This window comes from Vipera berus (genome assembly GCF_964194415.1).
Source record: "Vipera berus genome assembly, chromosome: Z".
NCBI classification, from domain to species: Eukaryota; Metazoa; Chordata; class Lepidosauria; order Squamata; family Viperidae; genus Vipera; species Vipera berus.
In genome coordinates, this window is record NC_138205.1 from 58,851,354 (window position 1) to 58,868,252 (window position 16,899).

Below are 16,899 nucleotides of genomic sequence, written 5' to 3' on the forward strand. Positions count from 1 at the left end.
AGGAGATAGCAAGCAGAATAGACAGGATCTGAGGAATTCCCCCACAGATTGATATTTTTAAAATGTCCCCAAGCAAACCCCATCCCACAGATCATTTCCAGATCAGCCAAGCTCCAGGTGGTAAGCCCATCATGGGAAAGGAAAGATAACAGTCCGTTTGCATCAGGATCATTTCCACCCTCCTCACACTTCATTCAGAGAAACAAACCAGATGCTGGAGGGTTGCATTTCTCCCTTTCCCACCCACTTTCCTACTTGCCCATAAGTTGAGAGGGAATGCCTAGTAAGAAAGCAATTGGTTATATTGTGATGGATAGCATGCAGGCGGAATAAACAAAGGTTACATTTAAGGGAGGAAGTGAAAGCGATAAAGCCCCATGCCTGTTCCCTCTCCCCCTTGGGAATGGCAGAATCCAGAGGAAGATGAGATTTGGGTTTAGCTCAGAGGAGATAGTTAGAAATGAAATATAAATATATTCTGATATCCTGCCCCCTTTAAAAATAGGAGAGATCCACCTGTAGAGGAAACAAAAATATGGATGTTAGCCTGGTTTGTTGCGATATTCTGTATGAAATCTTAGGTGCTCTGATGTGACGTTTATGGACCCACTCATTTTCTGAAGAGGGGAGGTGTTTCCAAGCTGCTATGTATAGAATTGCTCTATTGTACAATCTAGGATTTCTTTTACCTCAAAGTGCTGTTCTCCTTCAACCATGATAGGAGGTGGTGGTGGGGAGTTTTTTTGCCATAAGGGTGACTCTTGTTCCCTTTTCAGCAAACTGCAGTGAAAGATTGGGTGTATTTGCATAAGATTTTGGGGTAGTTCTAATTCTACTGTTACTGGGTTTATGATTCTTTTAATTGGAAATTTTGGTCCAAGTTTTTTATGAGGCTGTAGGGATTTTAGGTATTTTGTAGATAAATGTACTATTTCTCCTACCCTAAATGGTGTGGGTTCGACTCTCTTTTTGTCTGCCTGTGCTTTGTAGGCTTGCCTAGCTTCATCTAAAGCTTTCCTAATGATTGGCCAGGTGTTTTGCAATTGTGCAATCCATTCTTTCAGTGATGGGATTTCAGGTTCGTTTGAGATTAGTTCTGGCATAGGGTTGAAACTTTCATTGGTGGCTATTTGAAAAGGAGTGTAGCCTGTGCTGGAGTGGACTGCATTATTCTAAGCAACTTCTATGAAGGGGATGTAGGTCCATCCAATTTGTTTGCTGGAAATTAATAAAGCATCTTAAGTATTGCTCAAATACTGAGTTCCCGTGTTCAGATTGGCCATTTGCCTGAGGATGATGACTAGAGGACAGTCCCTGAGTAGTTTCTAAGAGGGATAAAAATTCCTTCCAAACTTTGACGTAAATTGCACTCCCCTATCAGATATTATGCGTTGTGGTGCCCCATGAAATCTGTAAATATGCTGCACGAAAAGTTTCACTAAGGCTTTTGTGGTGGGAATCTTTTGGCAAGGGATGAACTGCACCTGTTTGGAAAACAAGACCGTGACCATCCAGATTACAGTATTCCCATTGCTTTCGGGTAATTCCACTATAAAATCTATGGCTATTTCCCTCCAGGGGGCTGAGGGATTTGCCACTGTTTGTAACAGTCCAGGCAACTTCCCTTGCAGCCTCTTAGCCATTGCACATGTTTGGCAGCTGGCCACATAGCTTTCTATGTCCTTTTTCATGGATGGCCACCAACATTGCCTTTTAGTTAAATGTAAAGTTTTTACAAACCCAAAATGTCCCACTGATTTTGTATCATGGCACAACTGCATGAAATTGATCCTCTGGGTGGCAGGTATATATAACTTCTCCCCCACCCAGGGTGGTCCATCTTTGATTGTGCACACATGTCTATTTTTCTGGAACCATTCATCTGTTTCCAAGGACTTCCGGAATTCGATCCCAGTTTGGCTATCCAGCTGCGACTTCATTTTAGCTTGGGCCCTGGTGGTTACTGGTGCTGCCAGTTGTTGTTTGGGCATAAGTGGTTTAGAGTCAATGACTCGTGTGCTATTATATTGGGGCATGCAAGACAGTGCATCTGCCATGAAATTCTTTCCTTTCGATAAGTGTTTAAGTGTGAAATGGAATCGGTGAAAGTGCTGAGACCAGCGGGCTTGCTTAGGAGTGAGTTTTCTGCGTGTTTTTAGCACTTACAAATTTTTGTGGTCTGTCCAGACCTGGAAGGGGATTTTATTTCCTTCAAGGAAATGACGCCACATAAGTAATGACCACCTCAAACCATAAGCTTCCTTTTCCCACACAACCCAACGTTCTTCTGTCTCCATGAGTTTCCTGGATGTATATGCACACAGTTGCAGTGCCCCCTTGTCATTTTCCTGTAATAATACAGCTCCCACCGCCACTTCGCTTGCGTTTTCCTCTATTATGAAAGGTTTATCAGGGTCCATGTGTCTCAGTACGGGTTTGGCAGAAAAAAATCTCTTTAGCCTCTCGAATGCCGCTTGACATTCCATTGTCCACTTCAGGGACTTGCTGGGTTTCACTGCCCCCCCCCCCCAATTTTTAACATGTTCATCAGGGGCAGGGATGAATTGGTGGTAGAAGTTTGCAAAACCCAGGAAAATTTGCAATTGCTTTCTTGTGCAGGGTGGTGCCCATTCTAATACTGCCCTGACTTTCTCGCAGTCCATTTGGATGCCCTGTGAGGATATACAATACCCCAGGTAGTCTATTCTTTCCTGGTGGAATTCGTATTTCGATAACTTGGCATATAGGTGGGAGGTCTGCAATTTTTTTAGAACTGCTCTGACTAGATTAATATGCTCCTCGTTGATCTCAGTGAAGATAAGGATGTCATCTAAGTAAACCAGGACCCCCTTCAATAGGTGCATTCTTAGCACTTCATTCATTAATTGCATAAAAACTGTGGGGGTCCCTTGCAGTCCAAATGGCAGAACTTTGAACTGCTAGCACCCCATTGGACAATTGAATGTGGTCTTCCCATTCGTCCCCTTCCTTGATCCTAATGCAGTAGTATGCTTGTCTTAGGTCTACTTTGGTAAAAATCCTTCCACTCGATAGGTGGGATAACATGTCCTTCATGAGGGGTATGTGATACAGATTACTTTCACTAATTGCATTCAGGGCACGATAATCTATACACAGACACATAGTGCCGACCTTCTTCTCCCTAAATAGGACCAGAGCGGCCACTTTGGGTTTGGCAGGTTCAATAAATCCCCTTTCTAAATTTTTATTTATGAATCTTTCCATCTCTTCCATCTCTTTAGGGCTCATGGAGTACAGCCTGGGCCTCAGGAGTTTTGCCCTGGGTTTGATTTCTATAGCACAATCTGTGGGTCGGTGAGGAGGGAGCTCATCCAACCGTTCCTCACTGAAAACTTCAGCAAGGTCCCATTATTTTTCCGGTATTTCTGGTAACCCCTTCTCTTCTCCCACTGATGCTGTCTCTGCTTGTCAGGTTTGGGGGAGCCTTCGGGGTTTTAAGTTTGCATGCTTCCCCTCCAAGAAGTTGAGTTCTGCTGTTCTCCAATTTACCCAGGGGTTCCATTTTTTCAACAATTCCAGCCCTAAAATCATTGGGCATTCCATGCCTGGGGTCACTACAGATGTTATGTCTTCCTCATGGGTCCCCAGGGACAGGTGAACTGGTAAGGTGGCTAGGGTAGCTGGTACTCCCCCTGCTATGGACCCATCTAACTGGCCAAAGGAGATTGGTTGCTTTAGTCTCCTCACCAGAATGCCCAATTTCCCCATTAGCGTCAGGCTAATCAGGCAGTAAGTGCAGCCAGAATCTATTATGGCTTTTACTTTGACAGCTTCAGGCATGGAGGGAGCTAATATAGTCACTGTCTTGAGGATGGGGGCAGAATGTAGCCACTTACCAGGGTTTCTCCCTCCAAGCTGTCCTCTGAGGTGTCCACCGCCCCTGCAGTGTAGGCCAGAGTTCCCTCACATTCCTTGGCAGGGGTTGGGGACTCTACAGCCTCTATTGCTCTCATGGCAGGTTCTTATGGTTTGGCTGGGGACTTCCCTGATTCCCTGGCCGGTGATGGGTCTGATTTGTGCTCAGGGGCTTTTGAGCAGCATTCTCTGGCGCAGTGGTCCTCTCTCCCACATTTGCAACAGCCCATTGATTTCTTAGCCATAGCCAGTGGTATGGCTAGCTCGCGCGTTTGCTCGGGAGGTGAGCAGGCCCATGTTTTTCCTCAGCGGTGCCTCTTCAGTAGGTTTATCTCCACCTCCTCTTCCAGGACATACCAGTCATTGAGGTGGTGTGGGTCCCCTCAAGGCAGGCAAGCATCATACAGGTCGTAGTTTAGCCCATTTTTGAAATGGCTAAGGAGAATGTCTTCCAGCCAGTTCAGCTTGTTGGCAATGGTCCAGAATTCTTATGTATATTCAGCCACCAGCCGTCTGCCCTGCCTCACCATTTTGATTCTCTCATGGGCCTTACAATCAGCCAGGGGGTCCTTGAATCGCCTTCACAAAGATGACATGAACCAGTTGAAGTCATTGAGTTCTGGGGTTTCAGACTCAAGCAGGTTCACCACCCAGTCTGCAGCCAGTCCATCCAGGGCAGATTGCATGATACAGATGCGGGCTTTGTTACTGGGGATGTTCCATCCATAGTCTTCCATATAACTGAGGACTTCAGTTAGGAAAAACCCCAAGTATGGCGGCTCCCCCCTGAATTTCGCTTCCAGAGGCAGGAGTCTTTGAATGGATCAGTGCCTTCGCCACTGGCGGTATTGCCCCCCATCTGGATCCTCATCTGCAGGTTGGTGGGGAGTGGGAGCTGCTGAGGTGGTAGCTACGGGTTCAGCAGACATCCCCAGTGCTACAGGTTCCGGATGCCCACCCACTGTCTCTCCAGCTGCAGGTCCAGGTCCTGGTGTGGCTGCAGGTCTCAAGTTTCTCCTCCCTCAGAGAGCCAAGGTTTTTTTTTATTAGGTCAATATCTTTCTCTAGGATCCAGTGTGCATATGGTGCATAACTCCCGTCCTCTCCGCTGATGTGCAGGGAATTCTCCATTTCTTGCTTCCATTCAGATTGGCAGCTGCCCCGTCTCAGGGTCACTTTCCTCGATACCTTTTCCCACTCGCTTTTCCATCCAATGCCCATCGACCACTGCAGTTTGTGGTTGCATGTCTCCACCACCTCTTCCCCGGAGGAATATGACGCTTCAGCTCCCAATAGTTGGTGGAATTTCAATTGGGGAAGAGGCTCCCTTTCCATAGGGCTTTCCTCCTTCTGTGCCTCGTCATCAGACATTGTATTTTTTGCAAAGTCCCGCAGTAAGTTTCTTCCTTCCAGGTTGAATCTTAATGCAGATCCTGTCTAATGTCAGAACCCACCTCAGCCTACATCTTAAAAAAGTAGGACTCTTGAAGACAAGATTTTCCAAGCAGGAACTTTTACTAAGGAATAGGAGATAGCAAGCAGAATAGACAGGATCTGAGGAATTCCCCCACAGATTGATATTTTTAAAATGTCCCCAAGCAAACCCCATCCCACAGATCATTTCCAGATCAGCCAAGCTCCAGGTGGTAAGCCCATCATGGGAAAGGAAAGATAACAGTCCGTTTGCATCAGGATCATTTCCACCCTCCTCACACTTCATTCAGAGAAACAAACCAGATGCTGGAGGGTTGCATTTCTCCCTTTTCCACCCACTTTCCTACTTGCCCGTAAGTTGAGAGGGAATGCCTAGTAAGAAAGCAATTGGTTATATTGTGATGGAGAGCACACAGGCGGAATAAACAAAGGTTACATTTAAGGGAGGAAGTGAAAGCCATAAAGCCCCATGCTTGTTCCCTCTCCCCCTTGGGAATGGCAGAATCCAGAGGAAGATGAGATTTGGGTTTAGCTCAGAGGAGATAGTCAGAAATGAAATATAAATGGATTCTGACATATATGTTGCTAGTCCATGTATTATAGATAATATGCTACATAAATGAATAAATCTAGTGATTTTCTAAAGAAAATGAATCTGAATTCATTTTCTGATATCATAGAATCATAGGGCTGGAAAAAACCTTGGAGGTGTTTGTAATGTATTGGGTTTTGTCTTACTAAAGAGTATCACATGGGGTTAATTGCTGGAAGGTTGTTTAAGCAGGAAAGCTGGCTAACAGCTCCCAGCTCCTCAGACAACCCATCTCCAGCAGTGCCATTGGCTGCTTCTAGGGTGGCAATAGGTTGCTTTAAACCTATTGGCCAACACTTAGAGGCCAGGGTATAAATAGCTGCATTCGCAGCCCTGTTTCTCAGTTCAGTTCCTGTAAGCAAATAAAGAATGATTCTTGCTGAACTCACTCGCCTCATCTCTTCAATCAAGCACAGAACCCAGTATATAACACTGGCGACAAAGGTGGGATCCTGCTTCTCCAACAGAGCTGCGAGTCACTAGGGGAGAGGCCGAGCACGCCTAGTGGGAAAAGCAATTCTCCCCCCCCCATGGTCGGCCTAGCACAGCCACGCTAGTGACCACGCGCCCAGAGGACCAGTCCCTGGGCATGTGGAGGAGAAGGATAAGAAGACAACGAGCCCCAGCTGCAAGGACCAACAGAAATGGCAAAGATCAGAAAGCTGGAAGAATTTGATATAGCTCACCTGGAAAGATGGTCTTCGTATCTATCTAGGGTCGAAAACTATCTCCACATGAATCAAGTCACTGAGGATGGTCTGAAGGCTGCTATGCTCCTGTGTGTTTGCGGCCCAGCCACATTCAAAATCATGGAGAACTTGTTTGCGCCGACGCCATTGGACTCTGTAATGTTCATGGACTTGAAGAAACAGCTCAGCAACCATTTCCAGCCCAAGCTGTTGGTAATTGCTTGGCACCACGCATTCGAACAGAGGGTTCAGCAACAAGGTGAAACAGCGTCTGAATTAATTGCGGCATTGAGGCAGGCCGCACACCTGTGCCAGTTCTCCGACATAGAGGAGAGGCTCTGGGACCAGCTCGTCTACGGCCTCTGGAATCAAGAGTTACAGCAAAAACTCTTCTCCAAAGAGACCCTGTCATTCGCAGATGCAGTGAAAGAGATCATGGCGGAGAAAGCTGCCAGTGGGGCCGTACGAGCCATGCGGCCCACCAAAACAGCACAGCACCAGGAAGCCATCCACCACAAGGATGCCAAACATGTGGAAGTCCCCAAAGACAACAGAGAAGTTGACAAGCTACAAAGACACAATGACCAACAGCATCACAGTGACAAGCAACAAGGGGCGACTTACAAGGTAGATCCCTTCCTTAGGTGCCCAGGGTGTGGTGGCCACCAACAACACATGGACTGTAGGTTTCAGACATCCACATGCCGGGCCTGCAGTAAGACCGGCCACATCACATCTATCTGTAGAGGTCACCAGAGGGACCAGCAATCGAATCACCAGTCAGACATTCTGATTAGGAGAGGCACCAGGACCCTGGGGCAGTATAGTGTAGGGTTTTGCTCCAGCTACAGAAGCACTTGCTGCATGGGAGCTCACTGCCCTATTAAGCCAAAGTTTAGACCAGGTGCAGCTACAAGGGGTCCCTTGCAAGATGGAGCTGGACACGGGCTCAGCCGTATCCATTATATCACTTGAGACATTTAATTTCATCTGCAATCGCAGCAAGAGATGGGCCAAGCTGAGGTCATCTGACATTATACTGACCAACTTCCAAAATGCCAGAGTCACAGTCAAGGGTGAAGCCACACTGGCTGTCAAATTTAAGGGGCACCTGGACGTTGTTGTAATAGGGGGTCAGTGAACGAGCCTGATCGGGCTTGACTGGTTTGATGCACTAGGCATCCAAGTAACCAGAATCAACCGGACGCAAGTCGCAAGTGTAGCATCACTATGCGAGGAATTCGCAGATGTGTTTGACTCAGGTCTGAGGATGTACACTGGCCTGCCAATAACATTTAAACTAGATCCTACTGTAGTGCCGGTCAGGATTAAACCTCATAGAGTGCCATTTGCTCTTAAACACAAGATAGACACTGAGTTAGATAAACTCGTAGAATAGGGGGTACTTCAGCCCATAGATGGGGGTGAATGGGAGACCCCAATCATCATGACACTAAAGCCAATGGGGAGGTCAGTATCTGTGCTGATTACAAATGCACAATTAATCGTGCACTCAAACAGCATGCGTACCCAGTACCAGTAGTAAGCCATATCCTGCCATCCTTGCAAGGTGGTACAATTTTTGCAAAATTAGATTTGGCTCAGGCCTACCAACAGCTTCCTGTGGATGAGGCCACAGCTGCGGCATAGATAATTGTAACCCACAGGGGGGTGTTTAAAGTAAAATGCCTGCAATTTGGGGTCAGCATAGCCCCTGGCATTTTTCAGGGCATTATGGAGTGAACACTCAAGAGCATTCCAGGGGTTTGCCCCTATTTCAATGACATGCTCATCACCAGTGAGTCCACTGAGGTGCTGTCAAGGAGACTTAGAGCCTTCCTTCAAAGGCTGCATGAAGCAGGCCTTAAGCTTAAGAAGAATAAGTGTAGTATTGGAGTCCCTTCAACTGAGTTCTTGGGTTTTCGTATCGATGCCAATGGCATCCACCCTGCTGAGTCAAAAGTGAAAGCCATTCAGATGGCACCCAGCCCCAAAACGAAGGGAGAGCTTCAGGCATTCCTAGGCCTCCTAAATTTTTACCATGCATTCCTTCCTAACAAGGCCACAGTGGCAGAGCCATTACACCGGCTCTTGGACAAAAATACTGTGTGGAAGTGGACTAGTGTTCACGAAAGCAGCTTTCAGGAATTGAAGGCCCTACTGTCCGTCAGTTTATTTATTTATTTATTTATTTATTTATTTATTTATTTATTTATTTATCTATTTATTTATTTATTTATTTGGATTTATATACCGCCCCTCTGCGAAAAGACTCAGGGCGGTGTACAGGGCAATTAAAATGCTATAAACAACACACAATGTATAAAAATTAAAATGACTTTGATGATCACTCACTTTAAGGAATCGATGCCAGTATGCTTTGCGTGTGATGCATCCCCATACAGGGTGGGGGCTATCCTAACTCACTTGGAGAGAAATGGGACTCAAATCCCAATTGCTTTTTATTCCAGGACACTGTCCCCCACAGAGCGTAATTATGCACAAATTGATAAGGAGGCATTGGCCATAGTACCTGGAGTAAAAAAATTCCACAACTACTTGTATGGCAGGGACTTCATGGTCTTCACAGACCATAAACCGCTATTGGGGTTGTTCACTACAGACAGACAGACACCCCACATCTTATCCCTTAGAATGTTGAGATGGTCCATTTTTTTATCGGCATACAGCTTTAAGCTAATTCACAAACCCAGCAAGGATATGGGCCATGCAGATGGCCTGAGCAGGCTTCCACTGCCTCAAATCAAGCCAGATCCGGCCCCAGTGGCCCACGTTTTGTCCATTCAGGACTTGGCAGAGTTTCCCCTCCACGCGGGGGATATAGCCACAGAAATGGCGGCAGACAAGACTCTAAGCAGAGTGCTGTCTTGGGTCCACACGGGTGGTTAGAAAAAAGCCCTGGACCTGAGTTCCAGAGCTACTTCACAAGGAGACAAGCTTTCAGCTCATAAGGGTTGTATTCTATGGGGGAACAAGGTCATTGTTCCCACCTCATTAAAGGACAGGCTGTTGCAATCACTTCATGAAGGTCATCCGGGTATTGTTCACATGAAAGCTTTGGCACAAAGCTATTTATGGTGGCCAGGATTAGATAAAGCCAATGAAACTCAAGTACATGAGTGTTACACATGTCAGCAGTCTAGGCCTGAAATGCCACATGCTCCTGTTTATAGGTGGGAGGAGACACACACACCCTGGTCAAGGATTCATATCGACTTCGCTGGGCCCTTTCAGGGACAGCTATTTCTTATAGTGGTCAACAGCCACTCTAAATGGCTGGAAGTTATACCAATCATAAATAAGACTACTGCTAGGACCATCAAGGTGCTTAGGAAACTCTTTGCAATGCACAGGCTAACAAACGTCGTAGTGTCAAATAATGGGGGGCAGTTCACTGTGGCAGAATTTCAGGCTTTCATGAGGACAAACCTCATTAGGCATGCGACATTGGCTCCATTTCATCCATCTAGTAATGGGCAAGCTGAATGAATGGTGCACACTATGAAAGAATCACTGAAGCGCATAGTGACTGGGCCTGGCACCACAGACTGGCCGAGTTTTTGCTCTGCCAACATTCCACACTGTGCACGGCAACGGGCAAAAGCCCAGCAGAGCTGCACTGTGGGAGGCAACTAATCATGAAACTGGACAGGTTGCACCCAGACCGGGTGGCAGCAGAGGCCTCTCGCCCAAGACCCCCGAGGGGGTTGCAAGTGGGTGATGGGGTGTAGGCCTGGAACTATGGGCATGGGAACTTGTGGGTGCCTGGGAAAATCACCAAAACATCGGGCCCTCTCTCATATGAAGTGGGCCTAGAGGGAAGGTGAGTTGCTCATCGACATATCGATCAGCTTAGGAAGCATTTTCCAGAACAGCCACAAAGCGAGGACTTCATCCTAGGTCCCATCCACGGACCTCAAACCAGCATCCAGGCCAATCAATCCAGATGCTCTGAGGTCCCAAGCAGTCAGAGCAATGAGGTGGTGGTCGTAGAGGGGCAAAGCCCGAGAGTGCAACATGGGGCCCCTGACGGAGAAAGTCAACCAGAACACTACAGCCGCTGTGCTAACTCTGCAGAAGGATTAGACTCTGGGTTGGGCCGACCTGGAATGGCCAGCCAGAGAATTCCGAGTCAGCCAGACTTGCTTGAACTCATGGACCCTGGTCTACCCAGCCCGACAGGCAAGCTGGTAGACTGGGGAGTGCCTGGCTCTCCCAGGCATTCCACAAGGGTTTGCAAGCCTCCTGCATATTTACAAGATTTTGTTCCAAAATAACTGAGCTATAATGTTGAATTGCTGGTAGACAGGACAGCCTCTGTATTAGCAAAATATGGAAAAATGTGTACTTTTGCTTACTACTTTTGTATCTCTGTAAACCTTGTAATTGCTGTAATCATTCCTTTTGTTATTATAATGTGTGTACATTCTAGGGGGGAGGGGTGTAATGTATTGGGTTTTGTCTTACTAAAGGGTATCACGTGGGGTTAATTGCTGGAAGGTTGTTTAAGCAGGGAAGCTGGCTAATGGCTCCCAGCTCCTCAGACAACCCATCTCCAGCGCTTCCATTGGCTGCTTCTAGGGCAGCAATAGGTTGCTTTAAACCTATTGGCCGATACTTAGAGGCCAGGGTATAAATAGCTGCATTCGCAGCCCTGTTTCTCAGTTCAGTTCCTGTAAGCAAATTAAGAATGATTCTTGCTGAACTCACTCGCCTCGTCTCTTCAATCTAGCACAGAACCCAGTATATAACAGTGTTCTAATCCAAGCCCCTGCCCAAGGCTGGAGACCTTACACCATCCTGGACAAACAGTTGTCCATTCTTGAAAGCCTCCAGCAATGAAACTGGAGTACATTACAGAAATTCCATTTAAAATGTATTTGGGAAATATAGTTCTGTGAGGCTAGGAATTAAACTCAGGCAGTAAAAAACCTAATTGTGCAGATGCAATATACTACTGAATGCCAGTTACTTGGAAAATTGAAAGTAACTATAAAAGAGAGGTGTATGCACAGCTGTGCTTTCCATCAGGGTGATCTTTGTCATAGCAATAATGCTGGGTTAGATGGAGACTTGGCCTGGTTGATAGCACTGTAAACTAATCTGACTTTACATTATGTTACCAAAACCAAAATCAAACTTAAGCAAGATGTCTTGCTTAAGACACCTAATACAAGTGGAATATTGGGAAATAGCTTGCATGCTTTAGGACAGGTCTTTTCAACCAGTGGTACCACCTGTGGTACATTGGCACCTGGCAGGTGGTATGCAACCATCCTAGAAAAGTGGTAGCAGGGGAGGGGAATGAGCTGAACCAGTTGCAGCACCGCACAGGTCTAAGTGAGAGATGGCTGGAGCTAAATGACTGGTGGTACTCGGATGTTGCCATATCCTAAAAGTAGTACAATGGGTGAAAAAGTTGAAAAGCCCTGCTTTAGGATTATCTTACCTAGACAGCATCATATATTTCAGTACTTTACAAATAATATAATAATTTATTCTAAGTCATAAAATAGTTAACATTTAAAGTATTTTAATTTCTAACCCCTTTTAAAAAGTAAATATGCTGAAAAACTACAAAGTAATCCAAATAACAAAGATTGGCTGAGCTGTCTATATTTTCTTAGAAGAGCATCTGCGAATTCCTGCTGGAATTCCAGGCCTTGCACTGATGGAGCCAGCAATGGATATTGATCTCCCCTTGAATCCAGTGAATAAATAATGGTTGCCATAGATATTGAGCATCCACAACCATAGGGAAGCTAAGAAATCTCCAAAACATCTTCTGTGAAAGCTCAGGCCTCAAATCCTGGGCAAAAATAATTTCAGTGAAATGTAAGGGTGTACACCATTTAGAATGCTGTGCTCTTATAACTGTTTTAGTCTCTGACTGGAAAATAAAGTATTATGCTTGAGTGTAGCTATAAGATTGGGATCAGCTCGCATTATATTTTTCACTGAATTTAGATATACAGTGCACAACTTCTATTTGCATTCACATACTGGATTACAGAATGGTTACATTAGTACTTCTTTTTTTATAATTAATCACTAACACACCCATTCCCATAAAGTGGATATTGAATTCTTTGTCTGTTATTGCTTTGCAGACCGTCATGGATTAAAAGAACCAAAGAAAGTGCATGAGCTATGCAACAAAATCATGGGCAGCTTGAAAGATCACTTGGCCTTCAACTGTCAGAGCAAAAAACAACGCATTGAGTCTGCAGAATCTAAAGTTCTTGGTGTTCTCACTGATTTGCATGCAGTCTGCACATTAGGACTACAGCGGATCTTTTATCTGAAATTGGAAGATTTAGTGCCACCTCCTTCCATTATTGACAAACTATTTCTGGATACCTTACCATTCTGAAAGTCAAGTTTCCCTTGTGAAAGGCAACTACTTACCAGAGCAGGCATAACAATGCTGCTTTTGTTAAGTGAGGCAAGAAGTAATCCCAGCCCTAATCATATATATGGACTTTTCCCAATATATGTCTTTGCAAACTGAGGTTTAAGATATAATTTACAGTCTTGGAAATGGGAATTATAGAATAGAAAAATTAAATGCAGATTTGTTTTTTAATGGCACCTTTTAATGATGCTACTTTAGCCAGAAAAAGATGTTAATATTAACTGTATAAAAGCTATTTCCATAGTATCATAGTTCTCATGTGATGGGAAGAAAATTGTGGCAGCTCAGGCTTCAAATCCTGGGTGGGGGGAAATCAGTAAAATGTAAGGGTATGCACCATTTAAAATACTGTGTCACTTCAATGTGTTTGAAAACAAGACTAATAACAAATAACTGATTTCAATAGCATATATTTTATTAATTTATATCTTTAACATACTCATATCAGACTTTATTTTCTTCACATAAATTATTTTTTTTTCTCTCTCTTTTTCCCTTAATAAAGTTCATCCATGATTTCATAAATAAAATATAGGAAAATGATAATAGCTGTTAGCTCTGATGTTCAAGTGCAATTTTAAGGTGCTATCTTTGCTAAGTCTTGTTTATGAGCTATAATTTAATTTAATCAAAAACAGAGGTGAAATAAAATGGAAAAAACTGGCTTTATTACATGCACTAATTTCTATGACAAAATTCTTCAGACATATGTTGACAGCAAGGCATTAAGCAAAAATCATATGCTTATTCCTTGGCTGATTAAGTAAATAACAATGCAGAACATCTGAAGTAGGCAGGATTAACATGGACATAGTAATGCTAGAACTGAGCTTAGTGAATTAGTAATAGATTTGGATGAAAAATTTTTTGTAGAAATAGTCTGAATGTAAATGCTATGAAAGGTTTATTGAGCTGCATTTTAAACATTCCATGTATGTACGTTTTTAATATGGTTATTGTTATGCCATATTAATATGAAATAATTTGTTGCACAGTGTCTTTATTTGTATAAATATTTGTATGCATGACATATTGTAAAGGCTTGCCTCTATTTATTGCAATGACTGCCAGCTCATGGGAGCCTGTTACAACGAAGATGAATTAGTGTACTCACAGCAAGTCAATTATATAATGGGTTTGGGTAGTCTCATACACATACACACACCTATGTGACCTTTCTGTTAACCAATTAAATATGTAGTATGTCTTTCACAAGTAAACCTGATCTTACCATGTATTTGCAGTGACCTTTAAGGCAGTAAAATTTAGCATTTTGATATTTAAATATTTGTTCATTTTTCATTAATTTTAATATTAAAACATTTTTATTCTGTCAACAAAAAAAGGATTTATATGCACTGTATCAAGTCTTTAGTCATTTTGCTACAGAAAAAGATCACTTATTGAATGTTGCTCTGATATCCCAGTATTTGAAAAGTCTACAATAATTTTGTCTTTTTTAAAAACTATGCTGGTTATATGGAAATTAAATTATACACTCAGATATCAAAATAACTGCCTAATAGCTGCAGCAGGCATGAACTAGATATCAAGATATTGTCTGGTTATCTGAAAGTTCCCTGATATTTTCTCATTAAATTTGTTTCAAAGTGTTACTTTGAGGAAATGTTATTCTTTTATCCAGATAATATTGTCAGTAACAAAAACAGCTTCTAAACATTATACTGTAGCTAGTATTTTTAATTTACCTGTAGATAATATTTAAAAAATATTGCTTTTTTGTATTGACATATGATTTATGTGAAAACACAGTAGCAGAATTAAACATCAGAGGACCCTGATTTTTCTTGTAGGTTGATCATACTTGCCTAACTCTCAAAGCGTTTTTAAATTTATTTGAATTTTTGTACATATTATGTACATCACCTCACTAGATTTTAAAAGGCATATACATTTTCTTGCCAATTGTGCAGAAGGTGTAATCCTTATCTTCCTAGAATTAATAGGCATTTTTGACATACAGTATGTTTATGTTTTATTCTTATTCTTGTAGAATGCCATCAAGTACTACAGGATGAAGATTCATAGCTTATCGCAAAGTTGGGTTTCCAAAAAAAGTATCTTGTTGTTTCAAAATGTTTTCTCTACATTCTCTTTATGCAAAAGAAGTTTTTTAAAATTCTGTTTTGTAGTTGCACAATTTTAGAATACCTTGTTAGATTTCATATAACCATTTAATAGGTTTTTTAATGTCATTATGAGAATCATCCCTGTTAATGATGGAATCTTCTATTTTTTAATTAATAAAAATGTTTGTGCTTTTTTTTTAATTAAAAAGTTTTATCATACATTTTATCTTTAACAAACCCCCCTACCCCTCCCCTATCCCTCCCTCCTTACCCCTCCCCCCCTCCCCCCCCGACTTCCCAGAGCTAAGTACAAGGTATAAAAAACAGAAAAAAAAGAATCATAAACAACCACATGCTAACAACCGTAAACTCTAAAATCTATCACTCTCTAGCTCATATAGAATAACTACAAACACTATTAATATAAAATCTTCATTTCAAAAAAAAAAAAAAGATTTAGGCAATCTAGCATGACTTGGGACGCGCTTAAAAGCTCCAGCCTTGTCCATCTGTACATCCAAAACACCATTCCAATCCCCCATAAAAATAACAGATTTATAATCCAACTGGGTAAGCTTTGTATAAAGTAAACTAAAAAAGTCAGCTTGTTGTTGATTAGGAGCATATAATCCAACTAAAAGCGTCTTTTTGCCTTCTAGCAGCAGCTCTATCATAACGTATCTTCCATGCTTATCTGCTTCAATTAAGTCTGCTGTTAAAGCACTTTTAACATAAACAACCACTCCATTTTTCTTATTCATTGCAGAAGCAACAAATCGCGTACCCAACCTTGAGTTCAGTAAATACTTTTGATCCACAACCCTAATATACGTTTCTTGCAAACATATAACATCTATCTTGAATTGTTTTAAATATTGAAAAACTTTCTTCCTCTTCTGTGGTGAATTTAGTCCATTAACGTTCCAAGTTAAAAATTTAGTTGTCATGCATATCATCCCAAAGCTCTTAAAGCGCTGCTCTGATAGGACTATCTTTTTTAGGCCGTGCTCCTCCCACTGCTTGGCTATAAGTACGTTGTGAAAGTTCCATAGGCATCTGCTGATCTTGTTCTTTTATTTTTTATTTTTTAATCGTTTTAAAGCAGCACGCGTCACCCTCTGCTCTCTAAGATCATCCAAAGAAGTTGTAGCTTGATCTCCTCCAGCACCGTTCTCCTCTGTCTGTCCATCTTCAACCTCTTGATGTTCTCCTTCTCCAGATCTCTTTGCAGCTTCCAAAAGTAATAATGGGGTTGCTTTTAAAACGTTATTATAAAAATCACGCGCCTGCATCACAGTAACCAAACGGTACCTTTTACCTTCATGCATCACCATCAACCCAACTGGGATCTCCCATCTGAACCTTATATCTCGTTGTTTGAGCTCTTGCACAAGAAATGTAAAATCCTTCCTTCTCCTTAAAATCTTTGGAGGAATTTCTTTTAGAACCAAAACTTCTTGATCAGCAATCACAACTTTAGAATCATAGGCAGCTTGTATAACTTCATCTCTAATTTCCCTCTTTACAAAATAAACCACCACATCTCTAGGCAGCTTTCTCTGTCTAGCAATCCATGAATTCACACGAAACACTTTATCCATGCCTCCCTTTATTTCAGATGCTGGCTGATTCAATACCACTTCCAGAGCCTCAGAAATCAGCTGCTTTAGATCTTCCTTAATATTCTCTTTTAAGCCTCTGATTCTAACAGCAAACTGCATCTGGTAATATTGAGCAAGACTCAATTCTCTGTCCATTTTG

At 42.8% G+C, this 16,899-nt stretch overlaps 1 protein-coding gene across 2 annotated transcripts in view; it reads left to right on the forward strand.

The window, feature by feature from the left end:
- The window catches only part of NR4A3 (nuclear receptor subfamily 4 group A member 3), a 67,397-nt gene extending 52,146 nt beyond the window's left edge, over positions 1–15,251 (forward strand). Inside the window, exon 8 of one of the 2 annotated variants that reach the window (XM_081343496.1) lies at positions 12,744–15,251. In XM_081343496.1, coding sequence (XP_081199622.1) covers positions 12,744–13,006 — 263 coding nt within the window. In that variant the 3' untranslated portion in view covers positions 13,007–15,251. The remainder of the gene's footprint in view (positions 1–12,743) is intronic. The other variant, XM_081343497.1, reaches the window with a different exon arrangement.
- Positions 15,252–16,899: the final 1,648 nt, after the last annotated feature.